The sequence below is a fragment of the Oratosquilla oratoria genome, chromosome 23, assembly GCF_046742065.1.
Source record: "Oratosquilla oratoria isolate Oo_2021 chromosome 23, ASM4674206v1, whole genome shotgun sequence".
Lineage (NCBI taxonomy): Eukaryota > Metazoa > Arthropoda > Malacostraca > Stomatopoda > Squillidae > Oratosquilla > Oratosquilla oratoria.
The window spans coordinates 55,518,220-55,544,698 of NC_134799.1; the positions used below are offsets into that span (position 1 = coordinate 55,518,220).

Below are 26,479 nucleotides of genomic sequence, written 5' to 3' on the forward strand. Positions count from 1 at the left end.
ACTTTGGTATTATAATTGTGAACACTGTATATAAAAATGCTTAGATTTAACAAAAAATAATCCATCATACATGCTCATTGATGCTGTTTTCCAAAACTCTTTTTTTGTCCGGGGATGGTGTGGGTATTTCATCTTGCCTGGTTCTTTTCAGTGACACTGTAGTTCCATTGACCATCTGAATAATACAAAAGCAAACTATGAAGAAATATTATTTCATTCAGTGCAAAAACAGGATGTGGCCAACCAATGTATGCACCCACCCCAAAACATTCCACTCCCATTCATCACACAACAGTTTCCCTCTCATCTTAGCTCCTCATGGGTGAAGGGGTCATCCCTGTCTCCTGCCCACTACCCGGGTCAGAAGCAATGCAGCAAGACACAGTACATCCACAGCTGGGCCACCCATATCATTTACATGGTGACCCTCCCCCCTCATCCCTTTCATGCAAAAAAAAAAAAAATACAAAAGATGCAAAGAAATCCCTTCGGGCTGTCTAATTATCATCTGCACAATCATTCTCCACTCTCATCTATCCCCTGCCTTCTTTCCCTGCTCAACAGATATTCCCTTTTTGCTCAAAGACCTTTTTACCCCATCCATCCATCTCACTTCTGGTCTTCCTCTCAAAAGAAGTCTAGAAGTCAAGGAGAAGTCAACTCAAGGAGACCAAAAATAATTGAACTAAAAACCAAGTATGTCTTCACATCACATTAAGTCTCTTAAATATAGATGCCTAAGAATGTGTCAGACACTTTGAGTTATATATGAATTGATGACTGTATGGGCAGAACACAATAAGCATCCAACCCTAATATAAAGACATGTTAAAGCACACTGACCAAAAGTTTAATGACATGCCTCTGATCAGAATTTAAGTACAGTAAAACCTGGGTTCTTGACCACAATCTATTCTAGAAAACTGTTCCAGAACAGATTTGGTGAAGGACCAAAACAAGTTGTTGTTGCTGTTGTCGGTCCCTTGATTGTCTGACCAAGCAGTCCTGTTTACCTGAGGAATGCCATGGCTGGAACAGAACTTTCCCACAAATCTCCTATAGAGTATACATTGTGTTGTTGGCATGCATAGTTGTGTAGAATGCAGTCTTCCATAATACGTTGTATAGTATGGGGTCAAGTGTTACATCCCAGACAGTTATCTGTAATCCAGCTGCCTCTGGTAACTTAGAAGGATGGTGACCACACTGCAGTCTAGCCACATGGACTCTGTCCTTGTGGGGGAGAGAGGATTCACAGGTATGGATATCAGGGGGTCAGGCATGCAACAAGTACGATGTCTTTCAATCTGTTGATGGAACAGTGAGCAATATAATTATGGATATGCTACTGGAGGCTGGTGTCTGGTGGTTGTGGAGGAGTAGAGTATTTGTGTGTGATATAGGTATTTGGGTGTTCTTTTGATGTTTCCAGGAATGTGTGAGGGTTCTACCATGTAACATATTTACCAAGTTGTATTATACAGGAAGGGAGCTATGCTCATAGTGACCCATCTTTGTATCTTTCAGCATCTAGTTTGCTCTTAAATTCTTGTATAGTTATTGCACACACTGTTGCCTCATCCAATTTGTTCCAAATATCCACCACTCTGTGTAGGAAACTATTCTTTTCCAGATCTCTTCTATAACTATCCTTTTTGAGTTTCTTTTCATGTCCTCTTGTCCTCTTTTTTTCTTATCCCATTTTAATAAATCATCTCCGTTGAGGACCTCCTTCCTTTCCATAATTCTGTAAATGGTCAGTAGATCTCCTCTTTCTCTTTTGTTACAGGGTTGGTAGTTCCAGTTTGGACAACCTTTGTTCGTATGTCAATTTAGAGGAAGTTGGTGCCAACTCAGATGTTGCTCTTTGAATTCTTTCTAATTTTTTTATATTCTTTTTAGTACTAGGTGTCCATAGTGTCACAGCATACTCCAATCTTGGTCTTATCAGTGTAACTAATATTTTCTTTCCCATTTCCTCATCCAAGTAGTCAAAGGCCACTTTCATTGATCCTAGTAAATTGAAGGTTTCTTCAACTATTTTGTTGATATGCTTCGCTGGTGACATGTCTTTGCTGATAATTACTCACAGGTCCCTTTCCGAGCTAACTTTCATAACTTCCTTTGTACCAACTTTATATTGCCCTGATATTCTATTTTTACTTTTTACATGGATGGGGTGGTGTGAGAGGTGAATGCAAGGGTAGTGGGTCAGGGATTGGAGATGGTTAAGGAAAATGGAGAAAAGTGGGAGGTGAGCCAGCTGTTGTTTGCGGACGACACTGCACTTGTGGCAGGATCGGAGGAGGGATTGAGGAAGTTGGTGACAGAGTTTGGGAGAGTGTGTGATAGAAGAAAGCTGAAGATAAATGTGGGTAAAAGTAAGGTGATGAGATGTACAAGGGGTGAAAGTGGCAGTAATCTGGAAGTGAGCATTAAAGGAGAGCAACTGGAGGAAGTGGATAGTTTTAGATATTTGGGTGTAAATGTGGCAGGAAAGGGTGGAGTGAAGGTGGAGGTAGAATGTAGATTGAGAGAAGCGAGTAAATGCCTTGGTGGTTTAAAAAGTGTAATGAGGAATAGGAATCTCGGAATGGATGCTAAGAGGAGACTGTATGAAGGAGTGATTGTGCCAATAGCACTGTATGGAGCAGAAACATGGAACATGAGAGAGGAAGAGAGAAGGAACTTGAATGTGTTTGAGATGAGGTGTCTGAGAAGTATGATGGGGGTTACTAAGCTAGAGTGAGAAATGAGGAAGTGAGGAGGAGAACAGGGGTGGAAAGGGAGTTGGGAGATAGGGTGGATGAAAGAGTATTAGGATGGTTTGGACACATGGAAAGAATGAGTGAAGAAAGACTAGTAAAAGAGGTATGGAAGGCAGATGTGGAGGGAGTGAACATGAGGGGACGTCCTAGGATGAGATGGATGGATGGGGTGAAGGGGGCTTTGGGGAAGAGGGGAATGTCGGTTGAGGAAGGACGGGAGAGGACAGAAGACAGGGGTGAATGGAGAATGGTTGTATATGGAAAATGTTGTGATGCATGAGGTGGATTGGACGGGGGAATGGGGGTGAGGTAGTGTGTGGGAGCAAAAATGTTTGACGCAGCCCGAAGGGATTTCTCCCCGTCCTCTCCATTATATGGGGGGACGGAGAGGGGGGGTTGCCGATTTAATGAAGCGGCCTTGCTGTGGATGTGCTGTGTCCTGCGACACTGCTTCTGACCCAGGGCAGTGGACAGGGTGCAGGGATGACCCGTCATCTAGGAGGTGCTAAGATGGGAGGGAGGGTGGAGGGGTGTGGAGTGTTTTCGGGGATGAAATGGGTGGGAATGTTTTTGTGCCTTGTCCTTTTTGGCTACCCCCCTGGTAAGGGGGAAAAAAGCCTTGGTATATGTATGTATGTATGTATGTACAAACTCCATTATACTACATTTGTTGATATTGAAGTTACTTCCCACTTTTGACTTCATTTCCAGACTTTATGAAGGTCTTTTTGTAGTGATTAAGTCTTCCTCTGTACTTACTTTCTTTACTAGTTTAGTATTATCTGCAAATAAGTTCATATAACATTCCCCACCTTCATCCATGTTATTTATATATATGGCAAACATTATCAGAGCCAATACAGAGCCTTGTGGGACTCCACTTATCATTTCTTCCCAAGTCGAGTTTTTGTCTCTAAGTACCACCCTCATTTTTCTCTTGTTCAAGATATCTTCCATCCAGTTCATTAACTTTCCTTGTACACCATCTAGTTTCAATTTTTCTTAGTAGCTTTTTGTGTGGTACTTTATTAAAGGCTTTTAGTAGATTTAAGAAAGCACAATCCGTCCATCCATCCCTTTCTTGCATTATTTATATTAGCCTTGAATAAAAGCAAATCAAGTTAGTGGCACAAAGTCTTCCGTGTCTAAATCCAAATGATTTTGGATTCAGTATATCATTTTCTTCCAGATGTTTAAACCATCTACTTTTGATAATTTTTTTCACATATTTTTGCTATTGTGCTTGTAAGGGAGAGTAGTCTTTAGTTAGTTGGATTTTCCTTGTCCCCACCTTTATATATTGGTGCAATATTTGCATTTTTCCAATCTTGTGGTACCTTTCCTTCTTTGAGTGAGTATTCAGTTATCTTATATATTTTGTCCATTAGTTCATCTATACAATCTTTTAATATCCAATTTGCAATTCTATCAGGACTGTGTAATTTTCTGATGTCAAGGTTTTTTATCTGGTCTCTTATTTCCTTCTGTGTCACAGTTATTTCTTTCATTGGGGGGATCTTTCTGTCCTTCCTTCCAATTTTGTGTACTTTCAGTTGTGAATCCAGACTTAAAATGTTTGTTCATAATTTCAGCCATTTCTACATCTATATATTCATTATTCCCTTGATGTAGTTTTACTATTTCTTATATATCTTTTAGTTTACTATGCACATACTTGTTGATTAGTTTAGGTTGGTCTTTCCATTTTTCTATCATGTCTTTTTCATAGTTTTTCTTTTCTTCTCTGCATATTTTTACATATTCATTTCTTAGTTTGATACATATTTGCCATTTACTTTTTTTTTATCTTTTCTAAGCTTTGTCTCTTCTATCTTTGGCCTCACTACATTTTTTTTTTTTTTTTGTACAAGCACTCAATGTACACCCTTTCTTGCTTCTGCTTTTGGTACGTATTTGTCTATTCCCTTATTATAATTTTCTTTTAACATGTTCCATTTCTCTTCCATCTTTGTTTCTTAAGAAATTTTACCAATTTACATTTTGAAATAATTTTTTGAGTTTCTCAATATCCGTTTTGTTGTACATTAGTCTTCCTTTTCTACATTTCTCATTTCTTTTCAAATCAATTAATTCTTTTAGTTCAAACTCTATTATCATGTGGTTACTTTTCCCAATTTGTAGCTTGTACTCCACTTTATCCACAATTTCAGGCTCTGATATATATAACAAAACAGACTTTGGGAAACTAAGAATTTTTTTCAAAATGCAAGTTGGGAAAAATTCTACAATAAAGAGACACAAGTGGAAGAGAAAGGGATGATTTTGATGGAAATTTAAAATTGAGTGGATAAATATATACCAAGACAAAAACAGGAAAAGGTGTGCATAAAGTGCTGGTTTAACAGAAGGTGCAGAGAGGCAAAAGATAGAAGAGACAAAGTTTGGAAAAGATGGAAAAAAGATAAAAAACCCAGAAAGTGGCAAATATATATCAACCAAAGGAATGAATATGTAAAAGTACAAAGGCAAAAAGAAACTATGAAAAAGACATAGCAGAAAAATGTAAAGAGCAACCTAAGCTATTCTACAAATATGTGAATGGTAAACTTAAAAATAAACAGGAAATGGTGAAACTATGTCATGGAAATATAGAGTACACAGAAGATTTAGAAATGGCTAAAGTCATGAACAATCACTTCAAGTCTGTTTTTGCTAAAAAGTACAGCATTGGGATGAAGGGAGTGAAGTGCAATCAACCCCTATGAGGGAAATAATAATAACACAAAAAGAAATAATGGATCGATTAACGAACCTTGATGTCAGAAAATCACACGGTCCAGATGGAATTACAAATTGGATACTAAAAGAATGTAAAGAAGAATTAATGGACAAAATATATAATAAGTTGCTCACTCAAAGAAGGAAAAATACCAAAGGACAGGAAGAATGCCAATATTGTACCAATATATAAAGGAGGAAACAAAGAAGATCCAACAAATTACAGACCGGTTTCCCTTACAAGCCCTGTAGCCAAAATTTGTGAAAAAGTTGTTAAGAATAGATGGATAAAACATTTGGAAGAAAAGAATATCATGTGCCACAAATTTTATCTATTTCTACTCAAGACTAATAGATATAATGCAAGAAAGGGAAGGATGCACTGATTGTGCTTTCTTAGATTTACAAAAAGCCTTCAACAAAGTACCTCATAAAAAAAAAAAGAGGGAAATATAGGAGGGATACAAGGTAAGCTACTAAACAGGATGAAGGATTTCTTGCATGGAAGGAAAATGAGGGTAGTGCTCAGAGAAAGAGTTCAACTTGGAAGGTGATTAGTGGAGTTCCACAGAGATGAGCCAATAATGTTTGCTATTTATATGAAAGACATGGATGAAGATGTGGAATGTTACACAACCTTCTTTGCAGATGATGCAAAATTGCTGTGGAAGGTGAATACTGAAACAGATTGTGAATCACTGCTGAGAGACTTGAGCAAGGTTTGGAAATGGAGTCTGAAATGGAAAGTGGATTTCAATATCAAGAAATGTAGTATAATGGAATTTGGAAGTAAAAAAAGATCAGGACAATATAAAATCGGAACAAAGGAAGTAAAGAAAGTGGGATCTGAAAAAGACCTGGGAGTAATCATCTCAAATGACATGTCTCCTGATAAACAGATAAACAAAATTGTTGGAGAATCCTACAACTTGCTAAGATCAATGAAAGTGGCTTTTACCTATTTGGACGAAGAAATGGTGAAAAAAATACTAGTCACACAGATAAGACCTAGACTGGAGTATGCTATGACACTATGGTCACCCAGTACCAAAAAGAATATAAAGAAAATTTAAAGAATACAGAGAGCAACTACGAAGATGGCTCCAACACTTTCAAAACTGTCATATGAGGAGAGACTGTCAAAACTGAAATTACCTACTCTGGAACAAAGAAAAGAAAGAGGTGACCTACTAGCCATCTACAGAATCATGAAAGGCATGGAAGTCCTTGATAGAGAGGAATTACTATTTTGGGATAAGAAAAATACAAGGGGACATGAAAAGAAACTCAAAAAGGACAGTTATAGAAGAGACCTGAAAAAAACAGGTTTCCACAGAGTGGTTGATGTCTGGAACAAACTGGACAAAACAATAGGATGTGCAAAAACTATACACATTTTTAAGAGTAAACAAGACACTGAGAGGTACAAAGACATGACATCATGAGTGTAGCTCCTCTTTCCACAAGATACAACTAGGTAAATACACAACCTGAAGCCCCTAATCTCTTGCAGGACACTCACTTTCCCCAGGTGACCATCAACAGTCTCTGTATTGGCCCATAATTCACTCAAGGAACCATGTTGTTGTCTGAGTAAAACCTGAGTAAGCCAGTGAAGGAATCAATCAATCCATTGTTCCTAGTCTCTCTTGGACTAGCTGCTTTCAGGTAACCAACAACTGCCTCCAGAAAGGTCTACAAGTCACTCAGAGTAGATATATTGTGTTACCATCTTGGGATTTTTAGTGTGGGGCATTGCAGTATGAAGCACATAGAATCTGTGGCTAGGACTTTGTGTTGGTGCTGATGCTGGATGATGTCCTGAAAGCAAATGTGCCAATGTGGTTCTTACTAGTTGTGGCATTTTTTCCTGTGGGGTTTATGTCTAGGGGTTGTTGTACCGAGTTTGGTGGTCTGTCTTGATATATTTTTTTTTTGTACAGCTGGTACATTGTTATATATGTTTGAGTAGTATGATGCTGGTATAGATTTTTGTTGTGTTCTGTTGATGGTGCTTGAGAGATGTAGTGTGATGGGTGTGAGGTGTTAAGGATTCTGGCATAGAATTGTGTTCCTGTCATTTTCATTTAGTGCTATGGGGAAGATTTTGGTCTCCATATGGGTATGTCAACAAAGGATGGGGTGTCTACTGTCTTTTGTGTAGCGATTACATTCGGTGTGATTTGCTTCAGTGGCCAGCCTGTCTTGCTAGTGTGGTTCCTATTGGTTGCGAGATAGATTTCTCTGTAGGGCTGATGTCTGGAGGAATTTGGTGAAATTTGGAGTTTGAAGGTTAGTTTTGGAATACTTGTTTTGAGACGGTATCTACAAAGTCCTCTGTAAGGGGCACCATCTGAGCCTTCTGATGGGAGACGTTTGTGATGTTAAACCATATCATCATCTATAATTAACTTGGTAGGATTACACTTAATAATGCACATTAAAACACAATTTCTTAAAAACTTACCTGGCAGTGCACAATGATGTGAGCATTAAATGAGCGTTTAGAACGAAATCCTTCTTGACATACTGGACAACTGAAGGGATATTGTTCACCAGCTGCCTTACCCTCTTCAACAGACATGGGAGACCTGGCAGGATCCCCTTCCTGTAGTTGCTCCTCTCCACCATTCCCAGACCCTGGGTCATCCTCGTGATGATCCATTTGCAAAGGCCATGTCTCACCCTGATTCACCTTTGAGGTCTCTTGCACCTGATCTTGTATACTGCCTTCTGACTGGAGTTGCTGATGAATCTGCGTGAAGGGCGGTGGGGTAGGAAATGGTGGAGGTGGTGTGGCCAAACGGGGCTGAGCCACGGCACTGGTGGCCAGAGTAAGAAGGCTGATGGCACTTGATGGCACTGAAGTTATGGCAATGCCCTCCTCCCCTTCAATTTGCACCTCTACAGTTTCATCTTGATCTCTCCCATTTTCCACTACACTGAGTTCCTGTTGAGATAAACTTACAATGTTCCCATCAAAGACTTGTTCTGTTTGAATGGCAGAGCTTGTATTCACAGGGGTAGTGACAACAACCGAGACTGAGTTTGTACTGGACACTGGAACAACATAAACCTGGCCCTGAGGAGCCAGAGGTACAATGGAGTGGCTGGCTTCCTTTAGAACTACCTCTCCATTAGTGGGTACTCTTGCTTCTCTGAGTGCTACAGGATTTCTGTTTCCATCTCGCTTGTCTTGTTGAGCTTTGAGTTGCTGATTTTGTTTTTTCCCATGTCTATGGTGCGTAAGCTGTCTTGAGGTTTTACTATTTTCATGGCTCGTTGTTGTCCTCCCATGCCTCCTGTCCCTCCTTATCTTCTCCACTGTTGTTCCTTCAGCCATATCCCCTCCTTCACCTGAAAAGTAAATAAAATAAGACTATTTATCTTTTGCAGTTACAGAATCACATAAGAATTAAATACAAAAGAATGTACCAAAGATATTGAAGAGCTGCAAAGTGTCAGTTGCCATCTACTGATTATAACTTCCCACAGAGAAGGGAGAGGAGATGGAAGATGAGGAAGAGGAGGAAGAGGGGGAAAATAAGGAAGAGGGAAGAGGGGGGAAGAGGGAAGAGGGGGAAGATAAGGAAGAGGCGGAGAAGATGAAGAGGAGGAAAGGGATGAGGGAGATGAGGAAGAGGAGAAAGAGGAGGGAGATGAGGAAGAGGAGAAAGAGGAGGAAGAGGAGGAAGAGGAGGGAGAGAAGGAAAAGGCAGAAGAGGAGGGAGAGGAGGAAGTGGTGGAAAAGGCAGAAAAGGAGAAAGAAAAGGGGAGGAACAGGAGGAACAGGAGGAGGAAGAGGAGGAGGAGGAGGAGGAGGAGGAGGAGGAGGAGGGGTGAATAATGAAGAGAAGAATGAGGAAAAGAAGAAGAGGAGGAAGAGGAAGGTCAAGATGAGGGTGAGGATGAAGAAAAGGAGCAAGGAAAGGTCTGCATTGTAATTTCGTCGGCGATAATTATCGCCGACGAAATTACAATCACCGTTTATATCCTTTTGGGCAATATTTCGCCAAAGAGGTGAGTCATAGAACTGGTAAATGAGATATTTAAGAAAAGTAACAGGACGGAGGGTTAGTACACGATAAAAATTGTTTTCTTTAAGGAGCTGTTACTGAAAAATCATATTAAAAACGCTACACTCGTCTGTACTGGGTCAGTGAAGATTGAAAGCATAAATTAGTACCGTTAATATCCCATACAGGTTGAGGGGAAGGAGGGGGAGCACATGCATGACGATGAGGAGAAAAGAGAAGGAAGAGGACGAAAAATAGGATGAAAGAAGAAGAATAACAGAAGACGAGGAGAAAAAAAAACAGGAGGCGAGGAAAAAAAGTTGATGATGAAGACTACGAAGACGAAAATGACAGAAAAAGAAGACGAAGCTGAAGGCGACGACGATGGAGACAGCAAAGAAGACTACGGCATAATGTCGGCGTCACGTGACTACTGCCGCAGAAGCACCTTTGGAAACAGAAGTTGAGTACGTGACTATGACAACGTCAACCGACAACCAAAATCCTGGGACCACGTACTACACGAAGAAAATTCTAGGCGATATGCAACCGATTCTTGAATTTCTATATTTTCTCCCCAAGAAAATATAGGTAGATTGGAGTTAATTTTTTTCGCGTTGCTTTCGGCGGTTCATCTTAACGTTTTGCTCATATTTTCCTATTAACTACGCTGCTACATGGCCACAAGAACCATAATAATATTGTAAAAGGGTCAGTGTGGATTCAGACATTGCAGTGATCCACCAATTGATGGCAATACAAGACATTTAATTCATTATTTCTTTTAAATATTACTTTATTACGAGGAATGGGCCTTGGATATTTATCACATTATACTATAATATGTTGTACCATTATTACATTATTAGACCAGGTTACTAGTGGCCTTTGCTTTCCAAGGCCGGAAAAATATTTACTAGCCAGCAATTTTCACTTTTTTTTTCATTTCGGTGCGATACACGATACAGAACTTAAAAATGTAATATCTAATTATGTATCCATTTTCATTTCCACTGCTGTTCTTTTTCTCTCATTTACTTTGTTGCAATTTTTCCCGCGGTCCATAATTCAAGTTTAGTTGTCAAGATATAGAAAAGCCGGCATTATAGCAATAAAACTGGTATCCGTGTTATATAAGTTTATTATTAATTCTGGCCTGAGCTACAGGACCGAAAATGAAAATAACATTTATGCCGAAATAAATAATAACACATATTCATAATGATGTTTGTTTCCAAATATACTTCATATCATAATTTGCATTACAAAACTTAGTTCAATACATGTTCATACAAGACGCCTTAGTAGAAATATACGTAAAAATAAGCCAGTAGAACCCCCCAAAATAAAGTGAAATAAAAAGTCCTTCATCATACTTCATGTACTTCAATATACATCGATTAATCCCTTCGCTATAATGTTGCACTTATTATTGTGCCTGCCAACACCATACGACTATATTCTCACGAAGACGTTGGAGGGTCTGTGAGGGCTATGGCACCATCTGTTAAGGTGGCTGTGCAAGATCGATCAAAGCCTGGGAAACATCAATACTTTACAATAGACTTGAAAAATGTAGCAACTGTTATCAGAATGTACTGATCATTAAGAGTTGACTGTCCCTACATTATTGGCAGACCCTTTTTAAAGTTATCTTACAACTTAAAAAGAAGAAAAAATCGCAAAAATGGACTTAATTTATATAAACGCCTTTCAGACCGGAATTTGCCCCTCAGCTCCTGATACTTAACCAGATCAAGTGTCATTTCACATCTGAAGACGTCAAATTCACCGTGGCCATCAATAAGCACTGGTTACTTGAGGGCAGAACGTACACAGAGGTGTCGGGAGATTTTGATGGACTAATACGGGAGTAGGATCCAAACCTTTGATAAATCCTAGTCGAATCTTAAGAAAGATTCACAAGAATCATAACAATCTGGAAGAGGACGAAATATAGACACGCGAAGGGAATGATGGAGACTGAACGTAAAGATCTAAAATCAAGAGGATATGGTGAGCTATACGGTGGGAGATGCACATACGCCGGACTCTAAATACAAGTCTATATTTCCCTTTGTTTCGATCCCTGTCCAGGTACACAAAGACAGCAACCATGAACCTTCATTTGCTACCGCTGTACCCTCTCAGGACAAGGGGGTTCGAAACTCAGTGGGATACATCTTCCCCCGCGAATCCTGCCTTCATTTACGGTTTAACCTGCCAACAGGAAGAACCCTTCGTTTAGATCGAGGGAGAAGGGGAGGGGTGGGGTGGGGTGAGGGTATCTATTTCAGGCGATGCTACACTCGAGTCACTATCATCATCAGTTGTAGTTTCACCCGAGATACAAAGTGGAGAAGACTTTGCACAAGGGGCCGGGTCACAGAGTTCCCCGTAGAGTGCAAGGGAGGGAAGGAGGGAGGGAGGGGACCTCGGGTGCAGTGAGGAACGGAAGTATAAATGACGAAGACGTTAGAAGACGATGGGAAGATGGAGACGATGGTGCACCGAGATACGAGAAAATAGGGAGGAATGGTTCTATGGGAAAGAGAATCAGCTTTAGACGTAGAATGGCGGACGGGTGAGGCGAAATGTTAAAGGAGGCGTAGAGAAGGTGAAGGTGGAGAGGAGAGGGAGGGAGCAGGGAGAGAGGGAAGAAAACGTGGGAAAGAGGTAGAAAGAGAGGAGGTAGGAAGAAGAAAAAGAAGATGATGATGATAATGATGATGATGATGATGATGATGATGATGATGATGATGATGATGATAATGATGATGATGACGATGCTAATGGGGAGGAGGAGAAGGAGCACGGAGAGGAGGAGATAGGTGTTGGAATGGTATGATGGAAGGGTATACATAAAAGGAATCGAGGAGGCAGAGAGAACGCAACGGAGAAGGGGTGAGATAAGGTGGGGAGGGGGAAGTTGGAGGAGGCTATACTGCACGTGCGTGGCGCGTGCGATCAATAGGCCCTTCTGTACACGTTTGCCGCATGTCTGAAAGGCACGCATACAAACGACGGACTTCACATACACGTACACACACACACAAGCACACGCGTGTAAATACACACGTTTGCAAATTATGCTACATTACTGGGAAGACCAGATGGTTCCATTCCAAGCGAAACCAACCTTCCTATACACATAGGCATTATACACACTGAGCCCTTTATATGTATACAATGCCCGTTGGGTCTGAAGATTTGACAGGTGTTGTTCATTGTTCACAGTCAGTGTACTGCGAATAAAACAGAGGACAGACAAAACCGAAATGAAAAAACAAAATGCAAACACATTTGGTGAAGACATTCATTCCTTCCATACCGTGATCCACCCAAGTTCTTAGCATGCCTTAAACCAGGCTATTTCAATGATCTCCGTGACATCCCTTCAGGAGAAAAGGGAGTATATAAACACTGGAGTGGTATAGGCGAGGCAGCTTGTCGGCGGCCAGGGTAAAAGAACAAGTGTCAGCCAGCTCCACCCGCCAACTTCACCAAAGGAATGTTGTTACTCGAGATGGGAGCCTATGACGGCTCCACAAACAAAAGGCCAAGTGCCAACCGGTACGGAAGGGGTTCCTTGGGACAGGTGAATGCCACGGAAATAAAATATATTGGCGGCAACTAAAAAAAGAGGATGAGGGCCACCCAGCACGCAAGGAGTGGGAGGGTACATGCGTGAGAATTGTCTTTACTTTATCAACCTACGACATGATTAAATTAGCCATAACCCGGTCAAGGAGTATAGTCACCAGCAATGGCTGTTTGGAGGAACAAGATACAACACACACACACACAATTATATATATTTATATATATATAAATATATATATATATATATATATAATATATATATATATATATATATATATATATTCATACACACAGATACTAACCAAAAGGCCCTTTCCCCTTTAAACGGGGGTGACCTAGTCACTGCATACACTCTACCTTCACCCATCCTACAATCACCCAACACCCATTTATTGTCCCTTCAACTTTAGCTCCTTGTGGGTCATCCCTGTCTCCACCCACTGCTCGGTTCTGATGGAATACAGCAAGACAGCACCTCCACAGCAGATCCCGAAAACCGAAACTAATTCCCACCCCTTCATTACCTGGAGACCCTCCCCTCAGCATCTACTCAAGGAATTACGGAACAGACAAAGAGACATCCCTTCGGACCACGTCAATTTATCATCCATTCACAACTACTCTCCACTCACACCTATCTCTTGCCCTCTCCCTTCCATCAACCGAAGGCCCACTACACCTCAGCCATCCTATTCGGTCTTTCCTTTACGTTCACTCCATCCACTTCTGCGTTCCACAGACTTTTTACTAGTCTTTCCTCCTCATTCTCCCCGTGCCCCAAACTATCTCAATACTTTTTTATCAACCCTACTTGCCTGCCAGCTCATTCCACCCACGCTCTCAGCCTCACCTTATTCGAATTCTACACATACATAAATACATACATAGATATGATGATTATTCATCGTGACAAATTAGTATACAATATAATGTATATATATATATATATATATATATATATATATATATATATATATATATATATGTGTGTGTGTGTGTGTGTGTGTGTGTGTGTGTGTGTGTGAGTGTGTGTGTGTGTGTGTGTGTGTGCGTGTGTGTATGTGTACTGTCAGAAAGCAGTCCTCACTCCCGTCCTCACCCCCTTTTCTGCCCATCTCACGACCTTACTGACCTGTAAATGGTCCAATGGGACACGCTCGCTCCACCCAGCCGAGTGACTCGACCCAAAGCTTCCTTGATACCCACGGGTGGGGCAAAGCCTCCTTGAGGAACATACGTGTAGTACCAACTTCGGCCAGCTATGACTAACCTGCACCTTGGCCAGCCACGTGATGAACACTGGATTCATTGAGGAATGCATACCTTCAGTCTTCGTGAGTCACCGGTGTAAGAACGTTCTGCCTCCAACTTTCCACGCATCACACTTGACCTTACGCCCAAATGGATCACGGGTCATGACCTGCCCGTGTTTATAAGGAGGACGAACACCGAAGATTCATATTGCCTCGGAGCATCATATGTGAGCCTGGCTCGCTGCTCCTTGCCTTCTCACCCCCCCTCCACCTCCCCCTCCCTCGCAAGCAGACCAAGTTGAAACACGACTTGAAACTCACAGTCGTCACCTCCCTCGCCGTCTCGTCTCCTCCCCTTTTTCTCGTCCTTAGAGCAAGCCCTATCATAACACTGGCACCCAACATTCATTGCTAAATAAAACCAACTCTCAATCAAATTTTGCATCAGTCAGCATAATTCTGGCTGACCAACGTTTGGAGCCCTCGATCCCCTGCTCTACCGCTCGACTACCATCAGATCGACAGTCGCCGCACCGACTGTTGCGTCCCCACCTTGACCCACCCATACGCTCAACGGAGATCACGAGTCCCACACCTCGACTCCGGTAAAGCTGACGACTAGCAACCTCGACTGTCAAGTCCACGATGGATGACCTGGGTGACCTAACGCCCCCACCCGCTAACCACGACCATTCTCAAGTGTCTATCTTCCCAGGGAGATTTGGCAACCACGCTCCAATGCCACCCTTCGAAGTGATCCCATGACGCGTTCCAGGTACGAGATCCCCTGGGCAGCCACCCGAGGTACAACAACTTCTTCAAGACATACAATACAACTCCGGTCCCACGGTAATAGCCCAGCGTCCCGAGGCTAGGTACTATGTGGCAAACGGACCGTCATCTGCTGCTACCCTTCCAATCTGACAGCCAGTTCCAACCCCGCCTTCAGCCCCGTCGTGAGGACAACTCCCTTTACGATTCCTTGTTGAGGCTCCACACGACTTCACTTCCAGCCTCGACTTCCGTGGGGGCGTGCTAGGAAGTTGCCCTCACTTCTAGTCTTCCCTCCTCGGTTCTCCTCACTCCTCCGTCCTCAACTCTTCTCTGGTCCGTCCCACGACCTTGCCGACCTGCAAGAGGCCCCATGCGGACACGCTTGTGCCACCCGTCTCCGTGACTCAACCAAAGCTTCCTTGAAGCCCACGGGTGGGACAAAGCCTCCTTGAGGTAACGCACGTGCAGTTCACCAGCCTACGGTGGATGCTGTCAAATTTTAGCGATGACTAACCAGCGCCTCGACCAACCGCGTGACCCAGAAAAGGCCTCCTTGGGGAACGCGTGCAGTACTAGCATCAGCCCCAGCAATGACTCAATCAGAGCTTCATCTGACCACGTGATGATGAACACTGGATTCATTAAGAAACGCATACCCTCTGTCTTCGTAAGTCACCAGCCTAAGAATGTTTTGCGCCCGACTCCCCACGCATCAGTAACAGAAAACAGCGGGTCACCATAAATGGAGTAAAATCCAGGTGGGGCAATGTTACTAGTGGGGTTCCCCAGGGCTCGGTTTTGGGTCCCTTGTTGTTCATTATGTACTTAGAACGACCTAAACGATGGGATAGTGATGTTAGTAAGTTCGCGGATGACACTAAAATGGGACGCCTAATTAGGTCAATAGACGACGCAGAGATTCTGCAGGATGATCTTAACAAATTGTTCACATGGTCGGTGAAATGGCAAATAACCTCCAATATCTCTAAGTGTAGCGTGTTAAACGTAGGGCTACACAACCCCGAAATAGATACAGCTTAGATAACACGTTTTTAGAGAAAAACGAGTGCGAGAGCGACTTGGGAGTTTCAGTGAGTCCTGACCTTAAAACCAGGAAACTGTACATTAGCGCCAGAAATAAAGCAGAGGTAATTATCAAACTCTATCTAGCGATAGTTAGACCCATCCTTGGCTATGCGGTACAGTTTTGGTCTCCGTCCTAAAGAATGGATATACATTCACTAGACTCAGTAGAGAAGAATGACCAAAATGATACATGGACTCAGAAATTTGCCTTGCGACCTTAATTTACACTCTCTGGAAAGACGCAGAGTGCGTGTTGATCTAATAGAGGTGTTCAAGTGGATCAAAGGCTTTAACAAGGGTGATGCAAACAAGGTCATCATATCTAAACAACAGGGCAGGACTCGCAGTAATGGATTTGAACTGGACAAATTTAGATATAAGGAAATAAGCAAAAATTGGTTTACTAATAGGGTAGTCAACGAATGGAATAGACTTAACAACCATGCAATGAGCGCTGAAACTATCAGTTGTTTTAAGAATCGGCTAGGCAAATTTATGGATGGGGCTGACAGGTGGTGATGGATATGGAGCTACCTTGTGTAGGCCTTATGGTCTCTTGGAGTCTCCTTCATTCTTATGTTCTTATGTTATGTTCATCACACTTGACCTCACGCCATTTGCCCGTGTGTATAAAGACCAGACGAACGTCGAAGATTCAGATCGCTTCGGATCATCATACTGTGAGCCTGACTCGCTGTCTGTTTGCCCCGCAAGCAAACCAAGTTGGAAGACTTGAAACACGGTCGTCACCTCCCTCACCGTCTATCCAACCCCCCCCCCCACACACACACACACACCTTCTCTCGCACTTAAAGAGAGCGATCATTATTTGACGTCCAACTTTCATCTCTAAATAAACAAATTCTCTCCATCAGAGTTTGCCTTTAACCAGCCTAACATTTGGCTGCCCAACGTGGGGCAAGACTACAGCCTAGCAGGCACAGGCACACGCACACGCACACACACATATATATATATATATATATATATATATATATATATATATATATATATGTGTGTGTGTGTGTGTGTGTGTGTGTGTGTGTGTGTGTGTGTGTGTGTGTGTGTGTGCGCACGCGCGTGTATATAATGGAAGTTACTGATACAAAAATCCAAATAAGAAAGGATCTGGGTGTGCATGTTAAATACCGGAACCTGAGGCTCACACTATATTTACACACATACTTATGAAGAAAATGTTTTACAATATGATCTACAATATGGTACAGGGTATGTCACAGCAACTAGGAACCCACACCAAAAAGAGGACAGTCAAATTAAATCATGAAACTGTACAAACTAAAAGCTAATTTACTAGGTTAGGCTTAAGTATTTATTACACTGGAGGGAAGAAGGGATAAGTGAATGTATGCGTGGTGGAATTTAACGAATGCAACATGTAGGCTACTTGGAAAACGTGAGCGTATATCAAGCTTCAATTGAATATGAGCAATTAAGAAAGTAAAAAAAAATATTTTTATCACAAATGGAATGACCTGCTAACATAAGTGATATTGGCTTAAATTGTGCATAACTTTAAATAGTATCACTGTAGAGCACAATTTAAAAAAAGTAAAACAGAGCTAAGTTTGACTAAAACTATGTAGTCATAATCCTGATTTTTTCAGATTAATCATCAATTTCCCTTGAAATAATTTTATTGTATGGAATTGTTCTACTAACTACTAAGCTCAAAAGCCAATTCCATTCCAATATCATTCTTGTACTTTCATTTTTTTAACATCCTCTCGCCACATCGGCCATGTTCAGTCTCTACTGTGAATGGAGTAAAAATGCTATTGTGTTTATTCATCATGGTTACACATCCCCTATCGTTTATTTTTTATTTTTCATTGCCTCTATCGTTTAGTTTTTATTTTTCATTGCATCTAAGTTTTCTTCATATATCCCTATGATCACTGTCTTGAGCTTCTGTTTATCCATCATGCTTTTTCTCCTCTCCCTTCCAAAAATCTCTCACCAACACCAACGTTTTACACGCCTCACGCTATTTCGTTCCCTTTTCGGAGGATTCATAAACGGTGCCCTGCCCAAGATCTAAGAATATAAGGTCTAACCACTTCCGACCGAATTTCGAGGGAGTTGGCGCAGCGGGCCCGTGAACGTCACCTGGCTGTACAAAGTGGGGTTAGCGGGTCCTATAGCTGTCAGTTGAAGCTGGTCCGTCGTTCGAAAATGACGTCGCCGCCTTCGCTCGCACCGCTCCACTCAATTAGTTATATTCTGACAAATATTATATAATATATATATATTAAATATATATAAAATATTATAGTTCCTGTCTATCTATATGAATATATAATATATATGATAAATAATATATATATATATATATAATATATAAAATATTATAGTTCCTGTCTTCCTTGGCGTTTCACAGTTTTCTTCAGTGTATCACAAAGAGAAAATGGACGCATCCAAAAGACGTCAGAAGCTGCGCAGAACTGGTCCAGCGGTTAGACCTGTTTACTTAGACCTTGCCCTGCCCAAGACTTCCTTCATGTCCACGTATTCGAGACCAAACCACCCGTTCCTCTTTCTTAAAGGTACACGAAACTGTTTTATTCCAGTCCACGGGGCACAAACTGCATAGTTTAATGGAATTAGTATATCAGAGACTTCATCAGCACCCATCCGGACCGTCCTCTTTTTATATTCGGAGACCAATCTCAACTCACACAGGAATGCTGGTCCATTTTTTTTATCCTTCGTTTCTGCTGCCCCATTTCTCATTTACCATTCCCCATATATAACTTTCACAGAGGCCAGATGCAGCAAAAATGCACAAATAAATAGATATACATGATTAACCCACACGTGAACAGGCATTGGGAACAAAACAACTCGTTGAAAGGCAACATGTCGTATCCAAACTAATCTTGATACTGTGACATTTTGTACATGCACGTTTCTGCGGTAACTTCATCCTCGTGATTTTAGGTTGACAAAATTGTTTCTACATACTACTAGAAAAAAAAATATTATTAATTCGTCTGGTCAGTGTTCAGTGAAAAAAATACTAGTTATAAATTTTCTTTAGAGTATTGAAGACACGTAGGTGGAATGGGCGGGTGGATGGGCGGTGAGGTAGTATGTGTGAGCAAAATTTGACGCAGCCCGAAGGGATTTCTCCCCGTCCTCTAATTTTATGCAATGGGGGGACGGAGAGGGGGGGTCGCCGATTTAATGAAGCGGCCTTGCTGTGGATGTGCTGTGTCTTGCGACACTGCTTCTGACCCAGGGCGGACAAGGTGCAGGGATGAGGTGCAGGAGGTGCTAAGGTGCTAAGGTGCAGGAGGTGCTAAGATAAGAGGGAGGGTGGAGGGGTGTGGAGTGTATTCAGGGATGGAATGGGTGGGAATGATTTTATGCCTTTTTCTTTTTGGCTACCCCCCTTGTAAGGGGGGAAAAGCCTTGGTATATGTATGTATTCAAGACACGTATCAAACCCCAATAGATCCCTTTCCGTATGGAGTGGCAAATACTCAGTCAGTCTACTTTTCTTCAGGTGCACGTTTAGCTAAAATAATCGAAAGCGTCCAAGCCACATCCTCCTACTCGCAGGTTCTAATACACCTCTGATTTCTAATAGTGACTGTTATCGAACCCTAACAGTGATTGTTTCGGTCGTAGCTACGCGCCGTCTGCGTAAGCTCCTCACCACCACTTCACGTCCTCCCCCCCTCGGCAACGAGGGTGTGTGTGGGGGGGGAGGGGTCAAGCTGACGTTTCAGAAGCTAAAGAAATCGTCTGAAACTGATATGGTTCTCGCGCCAGGAGGCGCTTAACTGCAACCATAGTCGTTCTTTTGTCCCATGTGTTTGGCCTGCTGGGGCAAGCAAAAGCAGACACCAGTAGCCGTTAAATTTGAACTCTGGCATGACCGTACCAACGACGGTTTTGTGCGTTCGACAAAGACGCAGGGGGACAATACGCCTACTATTAAGCACGTTCTGAAAACAGACACAAAATTCTTTAAGGATGGGTAGACTTCAGAGTGTGAGCACACCGGCCAACTTATGAATCGAATAGAGAGCGAGTGGATCACGTATGCACGCGCGGCTGGCAGGCAGGCAGAGTTGGCGGCGGCGGCCTGTCCTCTCGTGCCCTGCCTTCGCGTGGCCTGCTCTCCACGGATCCAAACTCTGCTCGCCAACTTGGCCGTCCACCACAAGAGGGTTGTGGAGGGGGAGAGGGGAGGCAGAAAAATTCGTTGAAGTTTCATGCCCATGAATAAACAACCTCCGAATGTAGTTTCCCTTAGATTAGTGAAATATTTTTTTTGTGGCGGATAAAATATATTCATAAAATGTAATGCACTGCTTAATTTTAATTTAATACTGCCGAACGAGTTTCCCTTAGTAAATCGATTCGCCTGGCAGAAGAAAGAATAAATGAAGATATAAAGTACAACTCAATACTGGCTAGACCAGCTGCAGAGATTATTACCCTCATTTAATTAAATCGCCCGGCGACACACAAAATACATGACGAAAGACAAGGCTAGCGATACATTGCATAGATGACCTGTGAAACTGCCTGTGTCGCCCCGTCTACCTAATGTGCACGCATACACACACGCACACGCGCGCACGTGCACACACACACACACACACAAACATTAACCATAGATCGGTCATATATGAGCTCTCATCTGGTCTGTCAATCACGAGTCCAGCACGTGATCCAAGGTCATGGTGGTGAACCACACACACACACGTTCGCATGCGCGCGTGCACACACACGTCATAGGAGTATAAATACCTATCACGTGTCCAGCACATGATCCGAGATCCATGGGGAGAATCACACTACTGCCTGGAGGCTGATGTACGTGCAAGTGCCCCGCCACAGCTAACGACGTTCATATCGGTAGGAAGAATCCAAATTAACTCCGTAAAGCATCTAGTTTCTTCTAACTGTTTTGTATTAAAACAATATGCCTGTTAGTCTTTAAAGACCCTCTGGAAGTTCGTGGGTTAGCCTACACTTTTAAATAAGTACTACTGACTCTTCAGATAAAGCCCTCTTCGCCGCGATGACGTCACAGGCCCAAGCTGAATGAAACCTTACGTCATTATCCAGAACCAATTCGGAACAATACGTTCCCTAGCTGAACAGAACCTATTACCCCCTTCTACATTGTAACGTACAATAAGAAATGGTCGGTCAATGCGACGTCACCGTAATAAAGATCTTGAGACAAAAATGACGCTAACACGAGTAATGATTAATCGAATAGCGGTAACTTAAATAAAAAGATAAGTGGCATCATGTCCGGAAGGCCTGAAATATTAAACACAACTAATCATCAAGTGATCCAGGAAATTAAAAGATGCTGTCCCTCTCAACTATTCCCGTTCCAACTAGTCTTCTCCCGAATTCAATTCACCGTCTGCTCCGGATACAATGGAATTTTGTGCTACACAACTCGACACGATGCAACTATCAATTTTGTTCTGGCTAATCTCAAACTATTCAATCCAGCTATGAGGGCGTCACCGTAGCCATGGAATTGAGGCGTCTTGATCAACCCCTTCCATACCGTATAACCGTTTTCCTTACACCCTGGCCTCGGTAGTGTTATCGCCTTCTCTCTGAAACTACATGTTTATTCTACTCTGATTGCTGCCATACTATTCCAATCGCCCTCGTGCCTCCCCTTGATGAGATAGGGTTCAAAACCACAAGTTCAGAAATTTTTGGCTACTGCCACGACTTTAAAACACACCACGGGATGTACCGTTGCGTAGGGCGTTAAATATCAAGAGCTCATGCTTAATTCAGTACAACTAAATCAAACAAATTAAGTGTAATAAGATATATATAAACTCGCTTACACACGTGCGCGCACAACTTATCCTTTTTCAACATGACTACACGTTGATTATACGAGTCGCCTACGATCACGTCTGTCAACTCTTCTCATACAACCTTAACCCTGACATTACTGCTGACTCCCATATCTCGTGTCACCAGACGATTTTAATCAGCCGAGGGAAACCTAGCGCAACGAAAGGGTTAACCGTCACTCCTCTTCCAGTCGGTCACAATGTATCCATGCACCATTTCCTACCTTCTTCTATCCACCCTATCGCTATTTTCATGTCCTGTTCTTTTAGTGACCATGTAACATCCGTGCAATCTTTATATAAACTGTTCTGGGTAACGCTATGTGGCTTAGAGGCAAGTGTACCGGGCTGTCGGAATCAGATACTGGGATTCAGGAAATGTACAGAATGTAGATACCCTTCGCTGCCTGGTATTCAGTGTTGGCCGTTAGGCGTTTACTAGATTTACCAAAACCCCTTCAACACCTACCAGCAGCCGAAATGAAAGTAAAAGTGCCACTTTCTGCAAGTGTTACACAGAAGACTGGAAGAAAATAAACCAAAGGGCATCATATCAATGGATAATCAAGACCGCCCGACTGGGTGGGTAGGGGGGGGGGATGTTTTCGAAATCGCCATACATCATAGGCATATCGTAGCGAGTCAAAGCAACCGTGATTCTTTGGCAAGGTGAAGTACTGTGCAAGATGAATACTAGCCATCACATCCAAGTTGCTAAAATCAATAAAATTACACACGAGCACGCACACAAGCATGCGTCCTGTATAAACAAGACGTTCTACAGTCACGACCGTGAATGAATCTACAAGCATATGCGAACATCCTTCATCCAAGCTTCCTGAACATTTCTCACGTACAACCATCGTGAGGGCCACCAGAACGCGAGGAACCCAAGTGCCTTCTAACCCGTAGCACCACGCGCTTCCCGACGGACCCCGTCATCGTCGATTCGCCTCTAGGGTGAGGCCGGGACGAAGTAAAAGTCAAGTCTGGATGCTCTCCCCTACCACGTGATCGGGCTAGTCTGGATATTTCGTGTAAACAAAGCAGCCAATTCGAACAATAACGGCGGCTCCAGAAGGCGGGTACGTGTGACTGGGGGGGGGGGAGGGGGTACAAAAGAAATGACCAGTAACAATGGATGAATGTATAGTATTACAGCTCGCAATTAACAAATATGATATGTCTGAAGAAAATGTACCCTCTCAAGCACTAGACCCGTCTATGCCTAAAGCACCTGCGTATGCCCATAGTGGGTAGAAAAAAAAGGAACTACGAATAAAACGCCGATTCTCGTCCAAACTGGACTAGCGCAAGCCGTAGACCCAGTGTTAAGGCGCCATGAGCAACAGCGCGTACGTGCGTGCAAGTCTGCTTGTACTATAAATGCGTCAGGTGGTACGGCTGGGAGCGTGCAACCCCTGGACCAACACACGAGAACGGCAGACGGCCAAGCCCTGGAGCTGTGGCGAAGGCACGAAGACGACCAAGGGGCTTCTACGTGTACGAAACCCAGCGGGAAACGAATGAAGACTGTTGGCAATAGTTCTGCACGTGACGTTACAGCAGTCTCGGGCTCGTCGACGTTGCCACGTTTCCACCCCTACGGGGCTAAAGTCACGACGCCAAACACTCTTCCCTTAGTCACCTATAACAAGAATCACACAACACAACTGAATTGCTTATTACATATAAAACACTGTTATACGTAAAATAAGACAGTATTTAAATACCTAGGAACCAAGATTAATTCTGAGTACCCCTTGCGGCAGCAGTGCGCACGGTGGGCCAACACGCACAACACATACCGCCACAGCCTCCCACCATTCCTTCCCTGTACCAACCCCAGCCTCTCTACCTTCTCGGCCAACATCCACAAGCACAACTAAGCATAATACTGTATATATAAAACACCCACACGGTTAATGTGTCTTCACTACCGTAAATATTCCAACATATACGCAATCCTGCGGCATTTAACACTTGACAAAAAAAAAAAAAATGCGATTCCGTGGCAAATTATTTTTGTTGGTACGCCTGATTTTTTTAGTTACATGTTTAATTATATTAATTCTCCAGACACAAGGGCTAACGCCCGAATTTAACTTGCAATTAAGTCGAATTTCCACCGTACATGCCAGACTATGGACAGGATGGCCAGAACACACAATTTGTGGGCAACCAACCACCTGTTCCATGCGCAGCAACACGTGCAGAACTGCTTAATACGGTGTGGTTGGTAACATTGAATGCACTTGTTCCCTCCCTCCTCGGGCAGTCGCATCACACCGTACCACGCCATATGTACGTAGTGTACCTGGGAGTCACATTGACAACCCTGAAAATGAAATACAAAACTACTTTTCCTCATTCAGGTTAATTGACTTGACAGCCAATTCCATACGACTACCATGAAAACAGTGGCGGATACTGTGCCTGAATCAGTCGCTTTCACCTTACGTGTTTAGACATTCAGCATAATTACTGGCTTCAGCCCGGTCCTATAATAAAGGCTTGGTAAAATAATCACCTTGCAATACTGTACTTCCCTCCGTGGACAAAACGGAAAGGTTGGAAAATGTCGCACTGCCAGTATAAGGCACGAGGTGATACTACGTAGACTTGGCATTCTTAATTATATATTTTTAACACATCCAATCTGTACTAACGTAGATACTATTCCAAAGCAAACCTTAGCTATATACTGCCTTCACATATCATACCTAGAAAACGTCATCGACTGTAAGGCAAACTCGAGATTTGGGTGAAGGTTTGTGATGGCAGAGGTGTTCGTGGAGAAGTGAGATGAGGCATGCACGCTGGCGGCATACGCTCAAGTCCTATGCCGAAACACGCCCGAGGGGCACCGGGCGAGCGACCACGAGTCCGTCTCACCACACAAAGCACCCGTACTACGTCCACTCACCCGACACATCACCCACCTCTCCCTCTCGCACGACTTATCCCAATACGCAAACCAACAAAAAACGCAATTAGACCCAAAGCTGCGAAACTGTTAAACTACTAACAAAGCCTTTCGCTACGGATGGGTTTTCCTCACCTGAATAAAATAGCCTGACAGCAGCTAAATTAACCGTTTAAGATATAAAAATGTATTGAAAGGAATCATAGGCTCAACGAGCCCTTCAGCTGAGGAGGGGTCCCTCGCCTGAATCAAACCATCTGAGGATAGCAAGGATAAACGACTAAGTAACAAGCGGCGAATGTAATTAACCATGTCCGTAGTTCCAGTGGTTTCTTTGAACTGAATAAAATTGACTGGCGAGTGAGAGATCAGACCACCAAAGGCAAATAGGAAATCTCACGGAATAGATGTCTGAACACTCGCCTTTTGGAGATGCAACACCGAGGGCTTGACATGTCCGTCCAAATTTTGCAACAATGTCACGAGTTTTGATATACAAGGGTTGTCAAACGTTTCAAAGCAACATCGTTGTTTCAGCTCTATGCATTTCTCCACAAATTGGTTAAGTACTGTGTATATGGTGCCATAATCGGTAGGTGGAGCATTTGCTAATGGAAGGTATGAGATGCGGAACAATATCGCAGGTCTGCAGTATCTTCATGTAACCATGCCAACCTAGTCAGTCTTCATTTGCCATTTTCCATACACCCACTGAAATTCCTTCCTTGATACTGAAACAGTGGTGGATATTGGATTGATTCTTGCTGAATCTCTGTCACGCCCATGAGTCCGTGATAAAATGATTAAAAAAAAAAAAAAAAAAACAAGAGTCCTCTTTTACTTTTACTCTCAATGGCTTTGATAGGAACTGACCAAATTGACCTCCTGAGGAGATTTAATCATGGGATAGGCTCGTCCGTTGTAGAATCATTAGGAGTGACACGCTGAATCCCTAACATGAAAATGTTGAACTCATCGATGGTACAAACGTATACACCAGCATTGTCGAATACAAATTGTGTAAATGAGTCAGTTTGAGCCGTTTGGACGCTGCACAACTGATGCTTGAAAGATGATGCCTCATCATAGGAAATGCACAACCTACGGTAGAGAACATTTAGTACATGTTTACACCCATATTCTTGAGTAAAATGAACAGCAAGACCTATCTGTAATGGTATCTTTCGTAATTTGGTCTGGTTCCTCTTACTCGTAGGATGGCATGTGAGATTATACTCTTCTCCCATTTGCTTTCATCTCCTTTCTTGCTCAATAAAAAAAAACATTATAGGATGTCTGATACCAGATTCCAAATCATCCAAGGAATATATCTTCAACATTTTTTTCCATCTGTGATTACAATCCGAAGCCGCTCTGTTTTCTCATCGTTACTTTTTTTGTTTTTCGCATTAAGCATCAATCAGAATGTTGTTACGTGTTT

General features: G+C 42.6%; 1 protein-coding gene across 5 annotated transcripts in view; it reads right to left on the reverse strand.

Annotated features, from left to right (window-relative positions):
* The window catches only part of LOC143038122 (uncharacterized), an 84,477-nt gene that overhangs the window by 34,648 nt on the left and 23,350 nt on the right, over positions 1–26,479 (reverse strand). For all 5 annotated transcript variants that reach the window (XR_012967547.1, XR_012967548.1, XR_012967549.1 and 2 more), the window contains exons 2-3: positions 7,975–8,864; positions 71–175 (exon numbers count right to left, since the gene is read on the reverse strand). Coding sequence is in view for 2 of the 5 variants with exons in the window: in XM_076207119.1 (XP_076063234.1) it covers positions 71–175; positions 7,975–8,864 (995 nt within the window). In the remaining 3 variants the exon portion in view is untranslated. The remainder of the gene's footprint in view (positions 1–70; positions 176–7,974; positions 8,865–26,479) is intronic.